We start from the raw sequence: 20,888 nt of genomic DNA on the forward strand, positions 1-20,888 counted from the left end.
TTCCTAAATATCTCAAACAATTCTGGGGGAGTTTAAGGAAAGAGGTACTGTACCTGTGTGGTCATGAAGCCTTCCATTCCTGGAAGACATTGGCTCAGGCTGGAGAGCCCTGTTTCGGGGCAACGAATGACCAGGCGTTGTGTACGGGGAGCTGTGTGGTGAGAGGGAAGACGTCGTACCCCGAGGCGCTGGCTGCATTGCAAGAAAAGATTGGTACGGTAATTAGAACACGATGTCGATGAAACTCTGAGAAGCAACTTCAATTACAAAGAGGGAAGCACAATACAGTAGCCTGAATCATTAACTGTAACTTGCCGCTGAATTGTTTGACGGTCAAATTTTTTGCAACAAGACCTCACTTCTTGGTCCACACCAATCAGTAAAGCTTCTTTGCTTGCCCAGTTCACTGGAAGAAAGTTCACTGAGACACTGCCTGTCAGCCACCAAAAACAGGCTGAACCAAGTAAACAATGATGCCAAGTGCTTTACAAAATTATTTAGATGAAAGAATTCAATGTTATTGTGTAATATGAGTGAAAACACAACAGCAGTAAATGCACAAGTTTCTTTTTAAGTTGTCATAGTGAAAGTGCAGGTCACCACATTGACTCCAGCAAGTAAAAAAGAAGCTTAAGAAACAGCCACATTATTCAGATGTTCAGCAAAAACGGAATTTGTGAATGGACACATTTTTGCTTGCGCGTATGAAAGGTTAAGCATTATCTTTCGCTTGAAATAATTCTAAAATGCAGTTTTGTGTGCCACATGACATCGAGAATTTCTTATGTCATTTTCTGGTTAACCGAATCTTTGTTGTCAATAAGAAATCAGATATTTTACTATTTCAAGTGAGTAATCTGCCAACTAAAGCTTGACCTAATTTTTTTACCTTCCATTAGTTTGTGGGTATCATCACTCAATCTTCCTTTTCTCAAGTGAGAGGCAGACAGCAGTGCAAAGTGTACTGCAACCAGGCCAAAAAGGTGCCCCGTCAACACCACCTGCCCTACAGGAGCTTAGTACTTTCTTTAGGCACCCCTCCAACATATCTTGAAGGGAAGCCATGCCCTGATTCACATACAAAAGTGCTCCAATCCTCCAATAAGATGCTAATGATGCCTCTTCAAAGGATACCTTTCATAGTTCTAGGTGCAAGATAGCTACCCTTCTAGTTAATTGACGAATAGATTTTATGGGAGCCAACTTTTTCAGGGAAAAATTGGGTTTGACCTGATTTTCACAAAACTTGCTTATGGTGCACAAAGAGTGGCTAAAAGTCAGCTGAAGTTGCCGACTGAATATGGAAGTAGGTAAATTCACAGTGCTCACGGAATGGAATGCGTCAATTTAAGGCTAACTAATGCGCATACTTTCGTTTCCATAGTCTGCAGCTGGTCTGACATCAGTGTAATTTTCACTCGTCACATCACCTTATGTGACCAGAATCGTAGCGACATGACATGGCACTCTCCAGTGCCATGTCATGTCACCATGACACCACCTCAATAGGTGCTTGGGGCGCCACATGGGAAATAACCGCCATGGGAGCGGCCCAGACACCACTTTTGATTTCCGTGCTCACGTTGGTTTCGACGGGAATTCAGGGCGCGGGCTCCTTTCCCAAGCGTATCACCCCTGAAGGAAGCCGAACGCCAGGCCGGGGTACGCTTGTACCCTTTTGAACCAGTGGGTGCCCGGCGGCGGTGGGAATCGAACCCACAGCCTCCCGCAGCCGAGGCGGGCGTTCTACCACTAGGCCACGGCTGCGGTCATGTCATGTCATGTCAGCAGTACACTTTGCACTGCTGTCTGCCTCTCACTTGAGAAAAGGAAGATTGAGAGATGATACCCACAAACTAATGGAAGGTAAAAAAATGAGGTCAAGCTTTAGTTGGCAGATTACTCACTTGAAATAGTAAAATATTTGATTTCTTATTGACAACAAAGATTCGGTTAACCAGAAAATGACATAAGAAATTCTCGATGTCATGTGGCACACAAACTGCATTTTAGAATTATTTCAAGCGAAAGATAATGCTTAGCCAGGAAGCTGAGCACATATGCAGTATTCTAGTTGTTTCCCTATTGCATTTCCATCCGTGATCACTGTGCAGTCAACCACGAAAAGTTTTCGAAACATGGGATACATGAAAAAGTAACACTGCCTCGCGACTTCGCATCTTGGCCTGAAATTAGCCGGATGGCACAGTGCTAGTATGGGGACGTATGCACAGCATCTTTCATGAATGCATTAGCCATGAAAAACGCAAGCTCCTGCAGTTCAGCTGCGCATTAAGTCTCCAAGTCACGCATCAAGATCAGGCGTAAGTCTGCATGCGTCACCTCGTCTAGGAGCTGCCGCAGACGCTGAAGCTGAGCTTCCAGCTGCCGGTTGTGGTCCTCGAGAATGTGCATGCGGGCCTCGAGGCGCCCTTTGTGCTGCCTGAGCAGCTTGGCCTCGGCCAACATCTCCTGGTCGCGAGTGCTGCTGCCGCTGGGGCTCAGGGCAGCCTCCTCTTCCAGCTGGCTGGGGGTTGGGCTCAGCCCTACGCTCTGCATCTCCTGCAGCCGATCGTACTCTGCCTGCAGATGCCTGGAAAAATGACGAAGGATAGTGAAGAAAGCAGCATGGACGGCAACATTGTGAATACAACATGCGCTGTCAATTGGCTCCCTTTAAAGCTCATTCCATTCAGTTAAGTTTAAATTCTCTTACAGCCTGAACACATCAGGGACTTTCGCCTAGTTTTATCTTAGAAACAATTAAAAAAGAAGTCTGGTTACTTATGTATGTGCTTAATCTGAACACACACTGCTACACATCAACTAGCATTCCACAGCACTGAGTGGGTGGCTGCCTTGCACTGTTTCACTAAAGGTGAGAGGACGCAGTGGAAAGAGCAAAAGCAAGAAAAAAAATTTACAGGCATTCTCTGCTAAGGCAAAGCATTGCTTCTTTGCTGCAATGCATCACTCGGTGCTATGCCTCAGTCTTTGCTAGCTGTCCAAATGCATGCCACTTTTTCCTCGCCTTCTTTTTCACCTTTTGTCATTGCAATAAGCCACACTGGCAGATTAAACAAAGGCAATGTCCTGATATTTATTTTTTCCTGCTGTTGTCTTTCATGCAATACATTCCGTTCAAGCAGGCATCACAGTATAAGATGAATGTAGTCTTAAGTAACCACAAAGCAATGATGAGTGCAAGCTGTGCGGCAGACCTGTTCTCCTCTTCGAGTTCCTCGATCATCAGCTCAAGCTCATCCCTTTGGTCAGCATCGATGGTTGCTATAACTTGAGCAGGGCTCCGTGGTTGAAGAAACAACGAAGAGTTGCACTGCATACAAAAAAATGAAACGTGAATACATGTGGCTTGAATGCAGAACTCCTTCAGTCAGAAAAAGAAACGAACAAATGCCACATAGTCAAGCACTCACATGATACCAGAAAAAAAAAAAGAAGAAAGCTACTTGAAATGATATCCTTTTCTTATCAATTGGTTACTGTCAAAAGTATCGCGGACACTTCAAAAGGCAACAGGAAGGGACAAGCCTCCTTTGTGTGTAGCTGTATACCTTCAGTGCTGTGTGTGAAAGTGCAAGAGCAACATTTAGCTTGAATGTCCAGACACACAATCTAGCAAGCAAACTGTCTTCTGACAGCACTTAAAAGTTGTGCCATAGCTCCTTTCGCATTACTTATACAAAATACAAAGGAAAAGAATTATTCGTTGCTACTCTTAGTCCAAGCTTCTTAAAGTGAGACAGTAAATAAGAGCCTATATTTTGTTAGCATGAAACTAAACTAAGATAGATTTTCAAAGCCACAATATAGATTGTCATGACCGTAGAAAACATTAGGTAAGCCAACCACAATAATGTCCACATGGTAGTTTGTAGAATAAACATGCATCCAGAGAGTTAAATTTTTCAGGTTACAAGAGAGAGAGAGAGAGAAAAAAAAATGTGCTTACCACTGATGTTGGGAGCTCTCCACTCAAAGTATGACAATACTGTGCGATCAACTGATGTTCATCTTCGCTCCTAAAAAGAAAAAAAAAAAACCAGACAAGTGATGCTAAGCAACTGTGCTGTATTTAAACAGAAAAGGAAACTAAATGTAATCTTGTTTCAAGCTGACAAACATTTAGTAACAACTCCACATTGCATTTTCTGATAAGCACTTAAGGGCATCTGTTTTGAAGCAAACAGGTGAAGCTGCCAAACCTCAAGTAATTTTTATCTACACCATGCAATGAATGATTCAGTGCACACAAAGAATCCAGTCACCATGGCATGTAAATGAACAAGTGGCAATATGCTATTTTACTTAACTAATTAGGCACAATGAATGCTGCTTGAGAATAGAGATGTAAGGTACCTTTTTATATATCTCACATTTATTCTAATGCTATATAAGTTTTATTTATATATAGCTGTATTTATAGGTTTATTTTAAATAATTTCTGCAACTTGGCATCAATAAATTGACACACTGTAAAGTACTTTACCGAGCTTAGAGAAATTGCTGCTTAGCCGGGAAGTGTAGAAAAATTTTTTTTGTAAGATACCATACGAAAGAAACATTTTCCACTGCCTTTTATTTATTTGAATACCCTATTCTAGTTTTTAGACAGATAAAATGTGCTTGTAGGTTTCAATTATTTCGAAATATTAATGCAAGTTTTATGACATAAGCCAGCAATTATGAGCACTTACGAGTCAGGAGTAGAGTTACTCCTTGTCCTAAGTTCAGTGTCTGTATACCTGTAGAGTGAAAAGTGAAAGTAATTAGAACAAACTCCCCATACGAATAACTGCAGCAGGATGGTACAATGGGATCCAGTCAGTCTCCTTGCAAAGCAAACTTCACAGTTGCAAGCCACCACTGATACAGTCAACATAGCTCTCTTGAGGAATGTTACATTACCTTCCAACTTCATGCAATAGTTCTTGCACCATTGCTAGTACTGCATAAAGAATTACTTATGACATAAGCTTAAATGCTGCAGCATCAAAAGATGTGTCATACGACCAATTTACAACCTAACAGGTAGCACTGCAAAGGCTACTAGGTACAAGTATGAACCAAATCCTTTTTGAAAACTGATTAACTCAAAATATACATATTTTGTTTCTTCATCTATGCAGTGAAGGCTGTGAAACAAAAAGGTAAAGATGGGTAGAAAGTAAGTACGAAAGAACAAATATGAAATAAACAAAATGAAATAATACAGAATATCAGAAATCACCCTGCTGGTGATTCTGACGTGCCTGTTTGCGTACTGGTCAAGACGAGAATGCATGTCCTGCGATGACAATGTGTGCTGTGGCGATGGTGCAGGACTCTCGAGGTCGTCCCCTTCCAGGACAGTCTGCACCGGCAGGTAGCCAACTCTAGGGTGCTTCTTGAAGTAGCGTTTAGACTTGAATTTGTTCTTCATGATCTTGGTGAAATCCCTCACGTCCTCTCCAGATGTTGTCTGGCGATGCAATAAAGAGATGTGTTTAGCGTAATGACCCCAGATAAGGTAATTGAGCAAACACAATATCTCCTACGCATGTGCATCTGTATTCTTCTTGGGGCATCCGAACAGTTGGCTTTCATGTATGACTTCGCTGTTTAGTGGCTGAGCTCATTGCAAATTTAGTGGGAAAAAATATGGTGATGTATATTTGCGGCATGGTTCTGAATATAATGCAAGGTTCCTATTGGGCTTATAAATATTTAAAAAAAAGAAGGAAGATGCATCATATACGCACACATAAGAGTTTTTCTTCATTTGTAGCAGTTCTCTGCAAACAAAACCTTACCAAATTAGGTTGTTTTCTTGTCACACAGTGTTAAAAAAATGTGGACCTTTTGATGGATTAATAAGATGAGTAAATTCTTAAGCATGCAAAGTCTCAGTTCAGGTGCTTTATGCTAAATAAAGTCAAGGTCAAGAAGAGAAGCAAAGCTAAAATGAGTCTAACTGCATATTGTCACCAGTATAGCATTCCTCTCCAGCTTTTGGGTATACCTTCACATTTTGACACAGCCATCTTTGTGGTCTTTTTTTATGCTACTTTCTTAGTGGATTGTAGCTTTTAATGAAAAGCCACGCTTATCTGAAGCCAACATACATGTACAAAGTATGATGGCTGGTGTAAAAAAAAAAGCAGGAAAGAATAAATAAAAAATATGCTGAGTTGAAGTATTTGCAGGTAGTTTTAGCAAAGAGACCACTAAGTTGATTTCTGTCCATTGTGCTTGCATGAAGCATTAATCAAAGCAGTTAACCCAAAATTCACGTAACTAAACAAAACAATGAAAGCATTCTAATGCAGGACGGCTCCTCAGAAGTAGGAACTTCGGAACTCACCGTGGTGCAGTACTCCTGCATCGGATGGGTAACCTTGTGGTTCTTGGTTTTTCTTCCCGAAAAGAAGCAGCTTTGGCAGAGGTCCACATTGAAGCACTTGAGACACCGATACCTGGAACAGCGAGCCTTCTCTGACTTTCATGCTCACTGGTAATATTGGAAAGCATAAAGTATTTCTTGCCAGACATTTGAAAATTAGTCACTAAACTAGCAAGGAGTGAACTATATATGACTATAAAAATATGGACAGCTGTAGCTTTGAGGCATAGGCACCCAATAGATTCAGGACATAGGACATTAAAGTACAAACGAGTTTTCAAAATGTTCTGAAAACTACATTTTGGGAAAGTGTACAGGGCAGGATAAATCTTTGCTGTATGTGCTAGACGAACACAATCTTTCTATTAATCCTTCGAGGGTCACTGCCTTACATATATGCTAGTTTATCCCTGTATTCTACAATACACCATGAATGAAATTGCACACATTAAAAAAATTTTTGTTGCGTTACTGTCATAAAAAATTATTTCCTTGCTTTATATTGAAACAAGTCACTCTGAAGAATTTAAACCTACAATGAAAGGTGCGACTCCGGGATGATGCATTACTAAAAAAAAATGTGACCCTCAAAGAATTAAAGGGGCCCTGAACTACTTTTTATCGAAGTGGAGAAAGGCATTTGAAGTTAAAATAGGCTATTTCAGAAATACCGAAAAAAGTATTTCAGTAGATACGTGTTCAGTAGATATGTGTTCAGCAGAAGTGGAAGTATTGGCAATCAGACACGGCTTCCGCGGTGCTACCGCTCCTTCTGCAATGTCTTGTCCTGCTAAGGCTACGGATGAGCGGGGCGTGCCCAGAAGGCTCCGCCTTCTAAATGTCACCGTGGCGTGCAGTTAAAATTTTATTTTGGATGTTAACATAGACGTCACTACTTCTGATTATGACGCCTACGATGCGAGCCACAGTGCGCTTAGCCAGTGGACTCGTGGCTGCACCCTGCGGCGGCCGTGATATCTACGCTCCGTAGCAAACCACAGGTACGTGCAAATGTAGTGCGTATGTGCAGTGTTTGCTTTATGCACGGTAGGGCTTGAGTGCGTGGTCGTGCTCAAATGCTGCAGTCTGACCATGCTAAGTGGCGCGGACCGACTTTGTCCTTCGCCAGTTTGACCGACGGATAATAGCCACATCCAACTTTCGCATTTTTTAAGCGCTATCAATTAGTCTGCCAAGGCGTGTAACCAGGAGCTGCCAGGATCGGGCGCGCATCCACAGGCATGCGTGTAGTCTGACCAGGCTATCTTCTTGATTGATGTCAGCTATCAGCTACTGGCCAATAGCAGTCGCGTTTTCCGGACGCTTTGTGACAAAATAAAGCGTCCACAAAAGAGTGAGGAACATGGGTTCTGTTAAAAAGAGAGCGTTGAGAGAAAGGTGACTTCGCACTCCACTTTCAAGCTCTTCGCGTCGCGCACGACTGCAATACTTGGCTGAAATGTTCACAGCAGCGTACAATATCCACGGACAATGTTTTTCACCAAGCCTGAGGGGTGGTTCAAGACCCTTAAAGAAAGAACTTATTGTTTATAATGTTCATAATTTTATATCAAACCAACTGCAATTGCAAACATGGAAGTAGAAGAAATTGCCAAGTTGGACAAAACAATGAATCATCCAGCAGTAATACAGTTCATTTATCTACAAAAAGAGCCTGCTCGAATAGCCTGCGAAGATATATTGGATGCATGTGATGAATGTCTATCTTGAGACTATGAAGCTATAGAAATAACAATTCAACTGTAGTCACGCAAGTTCACAATACCTCCAGAATCATGGCATGTTATCAAATCAAAGTGGAGCATGTTGAAAGAGATTGAGTAATTACTATTTTAAGATTCATGCGCAAGAATCTCACATTATGTTTAACGATGTAAATTGTACTGGAGGTGCACTTACAATTACAGTTCAGCATTTACATTTAACACTGAAAAACACAAAAAAAGGCAGAACTATTTTATTTTCCAATATTGCAACCACAGAAACCGATAAAGAATTATACTAAAAATTTTGTAATTGTAGATTGGTATAGCATGGGAGCAGTGCCCATGGATACGAATTTATGATCACAACTGCAAACATGTAAAACTGAATTGAGTCCGCTACCCCTTTTCTAGGATATGAAGAGGCAATGCCAGGTGCTAACAAATAAAGCTAGTCACATGACCCGCCATATGTCTCACATAATGCTATCATTTTTGCAAACCTGTAAAAGCAAACAGAAATGCCAGGTGAAAGTAAATACCAGCCTGGCTCCCTTGTTTCCACAGAAACTCTTTTTTTGCTTACCTAAACCCGACTATCGGGTACTGTTTGCAGCCATTGCATTTGGCTTGGTGTCGTGCTGTCTCGGCAGCGGCCAGACGATGGAGTACAGGAAGCCAGACCAGGCTCTGTGGTTCCTGCAGGAGCCAGTTCAGGAAATGTGATGCCTGGATCTCATGCCGCCCAGCTGGCGCTGCCATCTCGAAGCAGCTTCGGACACTTGGCTCGATGTTGGAGCCACCGAAAGCAGCAATCTCGCCAAGGAGCCTCGGAATTTGCACGCAGTCATGAAGCAGGAGGCCTAGTTGTCGTTCGTCGGCACAGCCGTTACCGTCCGCAATGAGCCGGAACAGGTCTGAAAAGTGACGCAAGCCCATGAAAACGGTGTTGGGGAATGGCGGAATATACCTTGGAGAAAAGTGCCCTTAGTAACACTAAGGCATTGTGTCACCTGCTCCTAACTAAGGTAATATGGAATGAAAAAAAAAAAAAATGTGGCTATAATTCTGCCATCAAGTTAGACACACTTTGGCAGTTTTGAGTACAATATATTGCATTCCTTTCTCGTAACAGTGAGACTCTTCTGTTGGTAACATCATACAGACTACATACACAACAGTGACTAATTAAGCTACCTATTCATTGATTACTACACTAACTGGCAAATAACTGTTAAATTTATCAGGTAATCAAAACCAGGCCATGTCTCAACTTTTCTTTCAAGCTCCTTAAGGTTCCTATAACTGAATTCTCCACAAAGTTGTGTGCACAGTAGACAAATTGAGAACGCATATGCAACATGTAATATTATGCACCGCGCCCACATTCAGGAACAAGAATCCCACAATGATGACAGTATCACAGACTTCACAATTACGCTAGCAAGGTATGTTTTGTAAACACTGAAAGTTCAAAAACATCTGCTTGAGCTAGTGCCTGAAGGTAGTGAAGGTAGAAAGGGGTTCAACAATACGCAAACAAGAATGAGAAAAAAATCCCCTTGTTGAAACGCTCACTCTGAGCTGAAGCTTTCCTTATTCACCCACTGCCATTTAATTCAATGTTTGTTGTCACATAAGTACTGCCATTACTTGTGTGTCAACTGATCAATTAAACCATTTCCACTAACTAATCAGTCAGGCATCATCACGTACAAATTCCTGCCAAGTTGAAAATGTCTAGTTTTTTTTTTTTTTTCGCGATTGTTTCTAAAGACTTTTTCAGCCCTTGAAATTTTTTACACCACAAGACCAGCTGAATTATTCAGGTACTTAGCATTACTAAGTAGTTTGGTATATCTTCCTTGGAGCACATATTTACGAAATACCAGTAATATATGAGAATCAATACAATGAGCAATCACAATTAAGAACTGACAACATTTGGTCTTGCATGATGCTTGGCCAATACTTACATCTAAATTTGTCTTCGAGATTACCCCTGCACAGCAGGATAATCCCAACCTTAAACGACAGGATCCTTATGTACCCTGTTCTTGTAGCCCTGAAAAAAAAAGGGTAAAAAAAGAAGAAACAAATGTTTAGTAATTGTTGCACAAATTACGACTTTCTCAATGTCACTTCATGGCGTCATGAGTCAAATCACCTAGCCAGAAAGATGACTGCTCATTTTTTTTTTTCATTTTAAAGTTTATTTACTGAACCATGGAAATTTCAGAACACAGAAGAAAAACAGGACTGAAGTGCTCCAAAGTTGCACTGCTGATGAGCATTGCTAATCATGAAGATGAGCAAGATGCCTGGCGAAGCCATTTGCAACAACCTACCTGTGCCGAGCCATGCTGAGTAAGGACATATCACACGCAAGAAGCAAAATTTAGATGCCAGCTAAACATGAGATTTTCACTGTCTTCACAAGAGTCTAATGACAGCAATCTCATAACATCACCTCTTTCAATGATCATAAAATGAAACTGACCAAAACTAACTTTAAACATAAGCATTGCAGACTGAAATATATAACATGCTTGTCATTTGTTACAGAGTTGATACAGTATAATTTTCTTATGTAAAAACTTCAGATCTCAGACGATCAGCCAGTGAGCAAGCTAGTGGTCTGTTATGGTCTAAAGAATAAAAACGGCAATTCTAGAGGAGCCAGCTGGCCTGAGCTCATGAAATCTTTTGCTCCTGATCGGGGAGTGAGAGAGTAAACTTTTATTCTGAGCAGGCGCAGTCGGCACCCTAGGTGGGCAGCCTCCTTATTCCAGGTAGCCGCGGGCCATGGCCATCTCCCGTGCCTGTTCGATCAGGCTGCACTGTTTCTTCGGGTCCGGGTCAGTTAGCTTGGCCTCCGACTGCTCCTTGGTTAGTGTTTGGGTGTCTGCGGTGCCATGTTTTCGCACACATCCCCATACCATACGGCATAAGGTGTCTGACACATCCCAGTACTTGCAGATGTATGGGTTGAACCTTCAAATAATTACTGTCTGATTTTGGCTAGAATGCATCTAAGAGCAAAGGAGAAGCCTGGGGCAAAATATCTGACGGGCTTATATACAAGGCAAAGATGCTCCAATGGGTTCCTTTTCAAGTAAAATATGGCACCCACTGCTATTCATTGGCATTTCCTCAGTGAGTGGAGGCCAAAAGGAAGGCTACTAATGAAAAGCAATAAGAAAATAAAAGCTCTGCCTTAGGCAATGTCTATTATCATTCCGGCAGCATGTGTATGTTCCACAATTTGTCTACCTCTTTTTTTTCCCCCAGGGAATACTATGAACTAATTCCAAATCACAAATTCCTAAACACTCATTAAGCTGCTTCAGTACCAAGCATGAGGCAAGTGAAATGCTTAAAAATAAATTATGAGGGCCAGCGCATGATTGATGCAACCAAAAGATAGTTGCAGATACTTTTAAATGCACCGTTAGACATCAGTGTGATTTAACAGGATGCAATCATCATTCCCTCTTCGTAGTAGAGACAAATTCTCAATGATCATGATGAGAATGCTAACACAGTAGGCATTCCTTGTTTTACATCATTTTACAGTTGTTTAACGCATAGTAGATAAAATGGCACACTTGAGTGAAAAGAGTGACAAAGAAGCTCACGTGTCATAGAGGTTGAGCAACCAGTTGAGACACAGATCAATGCACAGTGGCACCTTCACCAAATTGGAATGCTCCTGGGCCACACCTTCATAGATGGTTGCTAAGCAAGTGATCATCTCAGGCACACTAATCAGCTTGTCATTCTGAGCTCGCAGGCCATGCTGATCAAATGCGTTGATAGCATTGTTCATAAAGACTAGGTCCACTGGAATGAACAAATAGTAAAAACATCAAACCATGGCTTCCGATTTAACACTGAAACTACTAAAGTATATGCTACCATCTGAAAAACACCTATAGATAAAGTGAATTGAATACTTTCCTAGACTGAAAGAATGTTGGCTTGGCATAGGTATATTCTATACTGAAAACACTGCAAATATGCGACAACACGCCCGTGCTTTTTGCACTGCCTTCGGTAGGCAAGAATGAAAATTATGAAAGTAGCTCCTAGGTGAATAGCCATTACATTAAGGTTTAGTTATGCAGTTTTCAAGGTGCTTGTAGCAGAAACACGTAACTGTGTTTTGCCTGCTAGTCAAGGTAAAACAATAAGAAGGCTTCGCCTCAAAAAGGAAAACTTTCGAATGTGTGGTCTTCTACAAGGGACGTGAGACACTGCTAACAAATTACTCACAGCAAAGATTCTTTTGTATTGTCCTGATCTTCATTGATGTTCTGTATGCAGAGTACCGGACATCATTATATTCAGCTGAAAAATAGAAAAGTTCCAATGAGAAAGTTTCTCCACACTTCACTTATGCAAGGTTGCTTGTGCCCAGTATACGAGCAGCACACAACAATCCAGGAACACTTCCCTTCCACTAATTGTCAACTCATTAACATGTTTTACAGTAAAAAAATATTGAAGCATTGCTTACCAAGCGAGTCCATTAGTTCTAACATACGAGGATGATCCCAATGCGTGGTTTCGGTAACATGGCTGGAAAAAGGAGCAAATGATCAATTATTTTTTAGCATCTAATATCACAGCGCCAATAATACCCAGATTGAAACAGGCAAACCACGTGCTATGGCAAACTCAAAAGTAAAGCTCTTCTTACTTGATGTAGTAAGGCACTTTGTTTCCGGCTACAGCTCTTTCCCAAGGCTGCTCCACAGAGGCTAGAAAGAACAGAACAATAAAGTTAGCGATAACCACCGTAATAGGGGACATATTTTTTCTCTTGCGACAGATACAGAGTGGCCCAGATACAAAGGCCAGCCTATGAATGCTCACATTACTGCCCCTTAAACCATGCTATAAATCCAAACAGCAGAGGGCAGTTAACGAAGTGAGACAAGATGAAAGTTCTGTTCTGAAAGGGACACTAAAGGAAAATGTGAAGTTGAGCTAGATTGAAAGATTTGGTTTATGCATTGACGAATTCACCATTTGTAACAAAGCTCTTGCAAGTGACGAAATGACGAAAATGTAAAATTGGAGTGGCTCCACCTATTATGAATTGTAATATATCTCATGCGACATTAGCACTGGCTGATTCACAGAGCAGCTGCTATGTCCCACCCCTGTGAGTTGCATTACTTTCTATGTTTACAACAGCTGAGGCGCCAGCACCATCTTACCTGTTCCGGCTGCCAAGACTCAAGTGACCCCATTACCCAGTGTTTCTCAAACTGTGGGCCATGATCCCCAAATGGGTCATGGGCCTCTTTCTGGAGGTCATGGAGGGTGCAACTATATGAACATTCTGCTCGTTAGAACATAGATTAATTTTTAGTTTCGGTGCCCCTACTTTTTTGCCCCTACGGCGAAGAGGCAAGATAAACAACAATCTAAACCTTTGGTCACCACAAAGAAAACTTCACTGAACACAGGCTCCCAATTGCAGCCAGTCTTATCTAATCGAAACTGTAGAATTGGGGTTCAGCAGATATGGTTGCAGCAAGAAAACAAATAAATCCTCCTTATTAAAATACATGATTAAATTATATCTTTGTAAAAGTAAATTTTCAGATGGCTTATAAAGGTGAGGGGGTGGGAGGGAGGGTCATGGTAGGTTTGGTATTACTAGGAGGGGTCATGTACTGGAAAAGTTTGAGAAACACTGGTATAATCTGAACCCAAGCAGAGCCACCGAGCGTAGATAGCTTCAGCAACACACGCAAGCAGAACACCAAAGAGTTATTAAAAGACATAACAGCGACATTAACGGTAGGTCACATGAACATTACGAACTCATTTGTTTTGGCACGGCCACTTCAAGTTGAGAAGCAGAGGCCACTTCAAATTGAGAAGCAGAGGTGGGGCCTCCGGCGGCAATTTTCTATGCAACATAATGATATAGTATCGGCACATAAAAAACAATGATAGACTTCTAGAAGAATACTCAATCGATCTGGTTCAACTTGATATTTCCCTTTAGTGTCCCTTTCCGAAGCCTCATCACAAGACAAAATAAATGAGAGAAAAGTATAACACACAAGACATGAGCATCACTAATTGCAACGTGCCTCATCAATGTGCAGTGCAATGTCTGAGTGCTACTGCCACACTGACCTACAGTTTGTTGTCTGCTTCGTGCTGTCTTCACAACAAACTTTTTCACAATTATACTTCTGAGCCAAATTCCTTGCATTTTGTATCCTGATCATTATTTTACTAATCAACATGTATTGATGTCACCGACTGAAACGTGCATGTACAAATGCAAGCAGTATTAGTAGGCCCTTTAACATGGATCCACAGTTGGACCCATTAACTATGTTCACAGCCGCCTTGCCTGACCTTTTCTCTTTCTAAGCTCTTGCAAGCACAACATTGCTGCAACTACTGAAGTGACTTGTGTTTCTATTCTAACAACTTTAAAGAAAATATTGCATTTATTGCTTTTGGGTTGTTGCTCAAGTGTTGTGACAAGATGGCATCTTTTAGTCCACATTGTTCAGTAAAAGACTTGGCTTCCTTGCTTGCCTGGCTTATTCACAAAAATTTAAAACCATCATTGTATGTGTACTTCACCATAGGAGAAGTAAGCTGTTGCAAAAATTTGGACTGGTTTTGCTGTCTGCCCGCCAACTAAAACACTGAACAAACCAGGCAAACAATGATTTTAGGTGTTATATTGAAAGATGTGGTGAAAAATATATATATATATATAATCTGTTTTTTAAATCTGAGCATGAATGGAACAGTGGTAAGCGCATTACCGTCTTTTAAAGTTATTAAAATAAATATGTATGTCACTGCATTAGTTCGTTAGACATCCTACCATTGAGGAACTGCTGCTGCTGCGAGCCCTGATCAAGCAAGGAGTTCTCTAGCTGTCGACGGCGCTCGTCAATGGCCACCTGCAGGAGGCGCCAGCGGCTGCTTAACTCATCCAGCCGATTCAGGTTTCCTTGTGACAGCAGAACACCACAGCTCGTGATAGCACCAGCCGCCTCGTTCAGCGATTCCACCTGCAACTGCAGTGGAGCTAGCCGGTCACGGAACGCCTGCAGGTAACGGGAAAAACACGCACATTGAACCTCTCCACAATTGACCAGGCACAAGGCAGGTACACTAATTACTAACGTAATTAGAGCCCATCACAATTCTTTCTTTCTTTATTATTTCAGACATGAAAGGTACAATACAATGAATAGCACTTCGACATCACATGGCTGAGGAGATGGAAAAAAGAACTGCTGTTATTCAGCTCAACACTGCTCCCATTATCTACAGCCCATCTTGCGTCCACTGCAGGACGAAGGCCTCTCCTAGTGACTTCAATTACCACTGTCTTCCATCAGCCCACTCAATCGTACAACTGCAAATTTTCTAATCATATCTACATGACTTAATCCTCCGGTGCCCTTACCTGCATTTTTCTTTCCTTGGCGCTCATTCTGTTACTTTAGCAGTAACTGAAGACCAGTTATCTGCTCTATGCATTACATGATCTGCTTAACTCCAGTTTCTCGTCTTAATGGCTGATGATGATGACCTTTAAGATCGCAATGTCTGTATCTCTCTCTTTTTTTTTTTTTTTAATATGAAAGAAGGCTGTGAGCTTTGAATGCACAAGAGGCTGCCGAGAAGCTACACTCACTCTTAATTCGTCAATCTGGCCCGCCAGCTGGTCAAGCAGGAACTCGGACACGGGAGTCCACTGGGTTTTTGCATTTTCAGCGACTTGAAGTCGAGCACTAAGGTCATCCATCGCTCTTTGTAGAGACTGCATTTTCTGTAAGCAAAAGAAGGCGGACTGTTTACATATACTGAAAATGTAGAGTTATACAGCACATACATGCATTGGTGTTGTCAATCTGATGGTTTATGTAAATTACAGCTGCTATAGCAGTTATTTGAAATTGACGCGTCAAAACTGAACTCAATAAAAAGGAATAAAAAAGTGCTCAACCAAGAGATCTGGGAGGACTGTGTCCTCAGGGAGATCAACATGTAATTTAGGGTTCTCATCTACACATGCTACACTGCTAGTAAGATAAAGAAAATCGCACAATTTAACAACATGTTAAATAAAAAGGCACTATAGAATTTTACTTGTCGAAATAGCGGAATAAAAAAGGTACACGTTTTTAACTTCAATGAAAGAAATAGAAAAAAATGAAACAGAAAGTTACAGCATAAGTTACCGTGTCCACTGATGAGTGAAAAAAAATTATTCCCAAGCATCAGAACTAGAAACCTGTGAGAACAGTAGTATTAAGTAAAATAAAACTAAAGAATTTAAAAATTAGAAACTATCATATTGAAGCTTGTTTGTTTATTCAGAATTATCAGTTTCCTGACTCCAGGAAACTCCAAGGCCAGGAACGAAAGGCGCTCACCGCACCTGACTAGGTCCCCGACCTCATGCATTCAAGTTGTTTATTAAAAAAAGTTGTTAGGAGCTCTTACATGAAGAACATCGTCCAGCCTCATTTGTCTTTGGTCAGTGTGGCTTAGGAAGCCATTCCACTTGTCGGCCAGTTTTTTTACTTCCCTTCGAATGCTGCGCGTGATCTCCCTAGCTTGCTCATCAGCACTTCTGTAACCCCTGCTGTCATCATATTCTTTGGCTGCAAAAAAGAAAGAATTTTTTTAGTCCATAATGTTTTCAAGCAAAATTTACTGAGTGAACCTTCAGACAAACTACTCTATGATAATCTAGAGATGCTTGTGCCATCATCCTCACTCAAATATTGAACTTCCAATAATGCATGTGGATATCGCCTGTAACAATTGTAACAATTGATTATGTGGCATATACATGCACGATTAAGAATGGCACACTGATATATTTCAATGCCTGACCTTTATTGCTGCTAGGAAACCATCAGCAGAGAAAAGACAACATGGTAGATTCACAGTCAAATGGCATGACAACTGAGAGACCATATGTGATAATGATGTGACTGTAATTCACACCTAGGTATATTGAAAAAAAAAAAAAAAAAAAAAAACACAGGAGCTTTCGCTTAACAAATTTAGGAATGAATGCCCGAAAAGATGGAAAAACCAACAGTTATGAGCCATACAAGTTTCTAAAGGTGGGATCTCTCTTAAGAGCTCAGGAACCCCTTCATGACCTTTTTCTTTATTTTCTTATTGTCATTACACAGCTAAAATTTAAGCAAAGACACACTGACCTTCAGAGTCGCTTGTGTCTGAGAGAGGAGGTTCTCTCGCTATATACTGGCGGCCAGCAAGCAAGCTGCTCTCGATGATCGGTCGTTTGTCATCCACAGCTCTTCGAAAAGCTCGATGATCTTCCTGTTGCTTCATGATGGTGGCTACATCGCCACCAATGGCTGGTTGTGCCGACAACTCTGTCTCCTTCTTGATTACCCATTCTGTCAGCTCACGTAGCGATAACAGCAACTGGTTCCAGTGTTCAGCATTGCTCTCAAGGCGATTTCTGAAATGGAACATAAACACAAATATCACAAGTGCCCATAAATGTTTATAAGACGTCCATAACTGCATAAGGAAGTTTATTGGGATATAAGATAGTGGCTGTCAGGAAATTCTCTAGATTGCTAGTCACATAACACATCACCACAGTGTGTTTAGTCCGCTTTCGTAAGTACATTTAATTTACTAGGTGAGAATCACAAAGAGATAGGCACTTTGATGTACATACAGTAGCATTAAGTTCTTCGAAATAGCTTTGATTCATTTGCCCCACTGTGTGGTCAAGAATAAAGGCTAAGAATCTGGTCACAAAAGCACCTATGCATGGCTCATGAAGGATTTAATCTGTTATCCTGTAAAGCTCAAAAGAATTCCGATGCCTATTTGATTTAAAAAAATGTAGAAGAAAAAGAAACACGCAAGGGTGACTCCAGTGTGTTTTAATAAAAAAGCTGCTTTAATAAAAAAAAACAAGAACAAAAAAAAGAGCCAATGAAATTAATTGTAAAGACAACAGCAAACATATGCATGCTCTACAAAATTCTAGCAATGAAGTAAATCTGAGAGTGGGAACCTTCAAGGCATGGCACAACAACTTACCGCAGTGATACTGTCCTCATCCTCAAATTATTCCATCGACCGTTCATTTCATCAAGCTTTCTGCGAAGGTGGTGAGCTTCATCGGGCCTGTTCATAGATTGCAGCACATGAGAGCTGCGCTCATTGATCGTCAGGTGCAGGTCTCGCTGAGTGTCTATCTCACGCTGTAATTCCTGAATAAGATGAAGAAAAATAACAAGGTAATTAACACATGCATGCAGTCTGACTTATAGGACACACTGTCATAAGTGTTCAATATACACGTGCGTGCGCGTGCAAACACACACACACACGCACACACACACGCGTTAACAACAACAACAACAACAACAACAACAACAACAACAACAACAACAACAACAATAATAATAATAATAATAAACACTTAGCTATGTGCAACAATGTACTGGACATCGCAAATATGTTCCACGTGCATTTTAATAATAGTAACCTATAGTCTGACAAAGCTGACACATCTTCTTTCTTTGTGTCCATAAGGATCTCACATCACTAGTTATGACTTACACACAAATATCAACCCTACATATCAAAGAGAGATATTTAAGGCATGGCATAAAGTATCCACATGACCAGTCTATACAGTAAGCAAAATAACCATTTTGTTTCATAACGAAACAATATTAGTCACATTATAATAAGTGAAACGTGCGAGCGGAGTTTGGATGAAGAGAAGAACGAAGCTGGGCTGGCTTGCGTCATTCCAACCGTTGGATCGGCTCACCCGCCGATAATGGCTGAGACACTCATCCACGTCGTCGCCGGGTTTTCCTGTGAAGGTCCGCGGCTCCCTGTCATGGCAATGAGATGCCCTCGCGGACGGTTGCTGGGTGTCTCCGTTCGAGCTCATTTCTTGACGCCAAAGCCCGCAAGTCGACGGCTGCGGCGCAGCTCGTACTGTTGTGCTTCCGTCGTTAGCAGACGGTGTCCTTCAGATAGCACTTGGTAATAGCTGGCTTACCCCGCACCTCCACCACAATTGTGACGACGGATCGCGTTTATTTACCAGATGATCGAAGAATGCAAAGGTATCGCTCAGCGAAAACAGTTCACGGCGCCGCACGCGAGGCAGCCCAGCTTCGTTCTTCTCTTCATCCAAACTCTGCTCGCACGTTTCAATATTATTTTTTTTTAAAATCAACATGCATATAATTGCAACAAAACCTATAAGCAAAAACTTAAGTACTGCTGTTTCGCACCAGCGTAAAATTAAGAGACGAAAAAGAAAAACAACAGTGCGCCATAAACGTGTTCCTTCGGCTTCTGCAGAGCGCACAGACACGTGAAAATATAACACAGGATGGTTGACGCAATTCCGTAGAGACGCTTAATGACCAGCTGCCTTTTATTTTTGCTTTCGTTCTGAAACTGGCCTGCCCGCGTTTCTACGCGCAAGCATGCGCGCAACGCGCGAAACGCAAGCGCGTCTGAAGGCAGCCATAAAGTGTAATTATTCTGAGTATCCTATAACTTTCAATTACGCCGTAGCGGAATAAGGCCGCCCCATTTTCACGAACAGCCATAAAATTTAAAGAAATAAACGAATGGAAAAAATATGAACGGCGATTAGACTCCTGAACATCGTGCACCGCCGCAGTATTCGCTAGCATAAGAGGAAGCCAACGTTACAGGAACCAGACAGAGGGACCGAGGTCGGGACCACAAAGTACGAAGCGAAGCCGATAAATCTGCTTTGTTGATGCGTGTTATGTCCGCATGCTTCATTGATAAAACAAAATGAAAACAGAGGATCAACAAGGATTAACACTCGACTGTAGCGGTCATAAATGCAGCAAGGTGCAAAGGCGAGCTGATTACGTTCGGTAAGGCACAGAGTTCAGTCAAGACCCCACATATCGAAACGTGCCTACAACACGTACTCGAGACGTCACAATAACCTAAGCCTCTTTATAGTTATAGATAAATATGCAGCTGTGAACGATGCTTTCTTGAGTCGCTAAATTATCTACGAAGAAAGCGATGTCCCTCCTGCCACCAACATTAGTGTTCTCTCTGCCTCTACAGTTTCCGGTCATTTGAGAATCGCAAGTTCATAAACAATAAATTCGGTAAGGAACAACATAACACCACTAGGCGAGAACCAACTTATCCGCGCATTCGGTGGAGCGACCGCGCAAAATAATGAAACATCATCTCCGAAACTGTGGCGAATGAGCCATTGAAGTGATTTTTGCCATACCCATTGAATTTCCCGCCAGCCGAAACTATATGAGCGCACAGGCGATACATTCGCAGTAGAGAAACATAAAAAAAAAGATAAAGAGTAACGGACGCCTGAGTAACAAAATGCAGCAACTATGAATAAATAATAGACGAATGCGTGCGTTTTAGCCGCGAACACGTAGCAGGCGTTTCGCGATGCAACATCGACTTTCCGGTCTCTAGAACAGCAGCTGGCATGCAAAACATGCACACAACGGAACGCGAGCGCGTGGCACGCGATCAAAACACACGTAAGCAAGCTTAGCAACATAAAAAGGCGTTATTTTATTTTATTTTTCTTAAAAAAAAAACAAGAACAAATCCGACCATGTATTCGGTTCTCCACGTAAAAGAATAAAAAGAGGGGTGGAAGCGGGAAAGGGGGCGGATGCGAAAGAGGTGCAATGAACAAACGCGAC

At 41.6% G+C, this 20,888-nt stretch overlaps 1 protein-coding gene across 22 annotated transcripts in view; it reads right to left on the reverse strand.

Moving 5' to 3' along the window:
* Positions 1-20,888, reverse strand: part of LOC119460956 (dystrophin) — a 392,574-nt gene that overhangs the window by 43,523 nt on the left and 328,163 nt on the right. For 5 of the 22 annotated variants that reach the window (XM_049672005.1, XM_049672004.1, XM_049671998.1 and 2 more), the window contains 9 exons: positions 18,229-18,401; positions 17,364-17,632; positions 16,633-16,793; positions 15,821-15,955; positions 14,999-15,224; positions 12,830-12,890; positions 12,647-12,708; positions 12,403-12,477; positions 11,766-11,970 (listed from right to left, as the gene is read on the reverse strand). In XM_049672005.1, the coding sequence (XP_049527962.1) occupies positions 11,766-11,970; positions 12,403-12,477; positions 12,647-12,708; positions 12,830-12,890; positions 14,999-15,224; positions 15,821-15,955; positions 16,633-16,793; positions 17,364-17,632; positions 18,229-18,401 (1,367 nt within the window). Of the gene's footprint in view, positions 1-53; positions 193-2,343; positions 2,594-3,221; positions 3,338-3,973; positions 4,044-4,718; positions 4,767-5,273; positions 5,483-6,364; positions 6,477-8,713; positions 9,045-10,103; positions 10,193-11,765; positions 11,971-12,402; positions 12,478-12,646; positions 12,709-12,829; positions 12,891-14,998; positions 15,225-15,820; positions 15,956-16,632; positions 16,794-17,363; positions 17,633-18,228; positions 18,402-20,888 lie in introns of all 22 variants that reach the window. The other 17 variants (XM_049672006.1, XM_049672000.1, XM_049671984.1 and 14 more) reach the window with 17 other exon arrangements.

This window comes from Dermacentor silvarum, chromosome 8 (genome assembly GCF_013339745.2).
Source record: "Dermacentor silvarum isolate Dsil-2018 chromosome 8, BIME_Dsil_1.4, whole genome shotgun sequence".
Lineage (NCBI taxonomy): Eukaryota > Metazoa > Arthropoda > Arachnida > Ixodida > Ixodidae > Dermacentor > Dermacentor silvarum.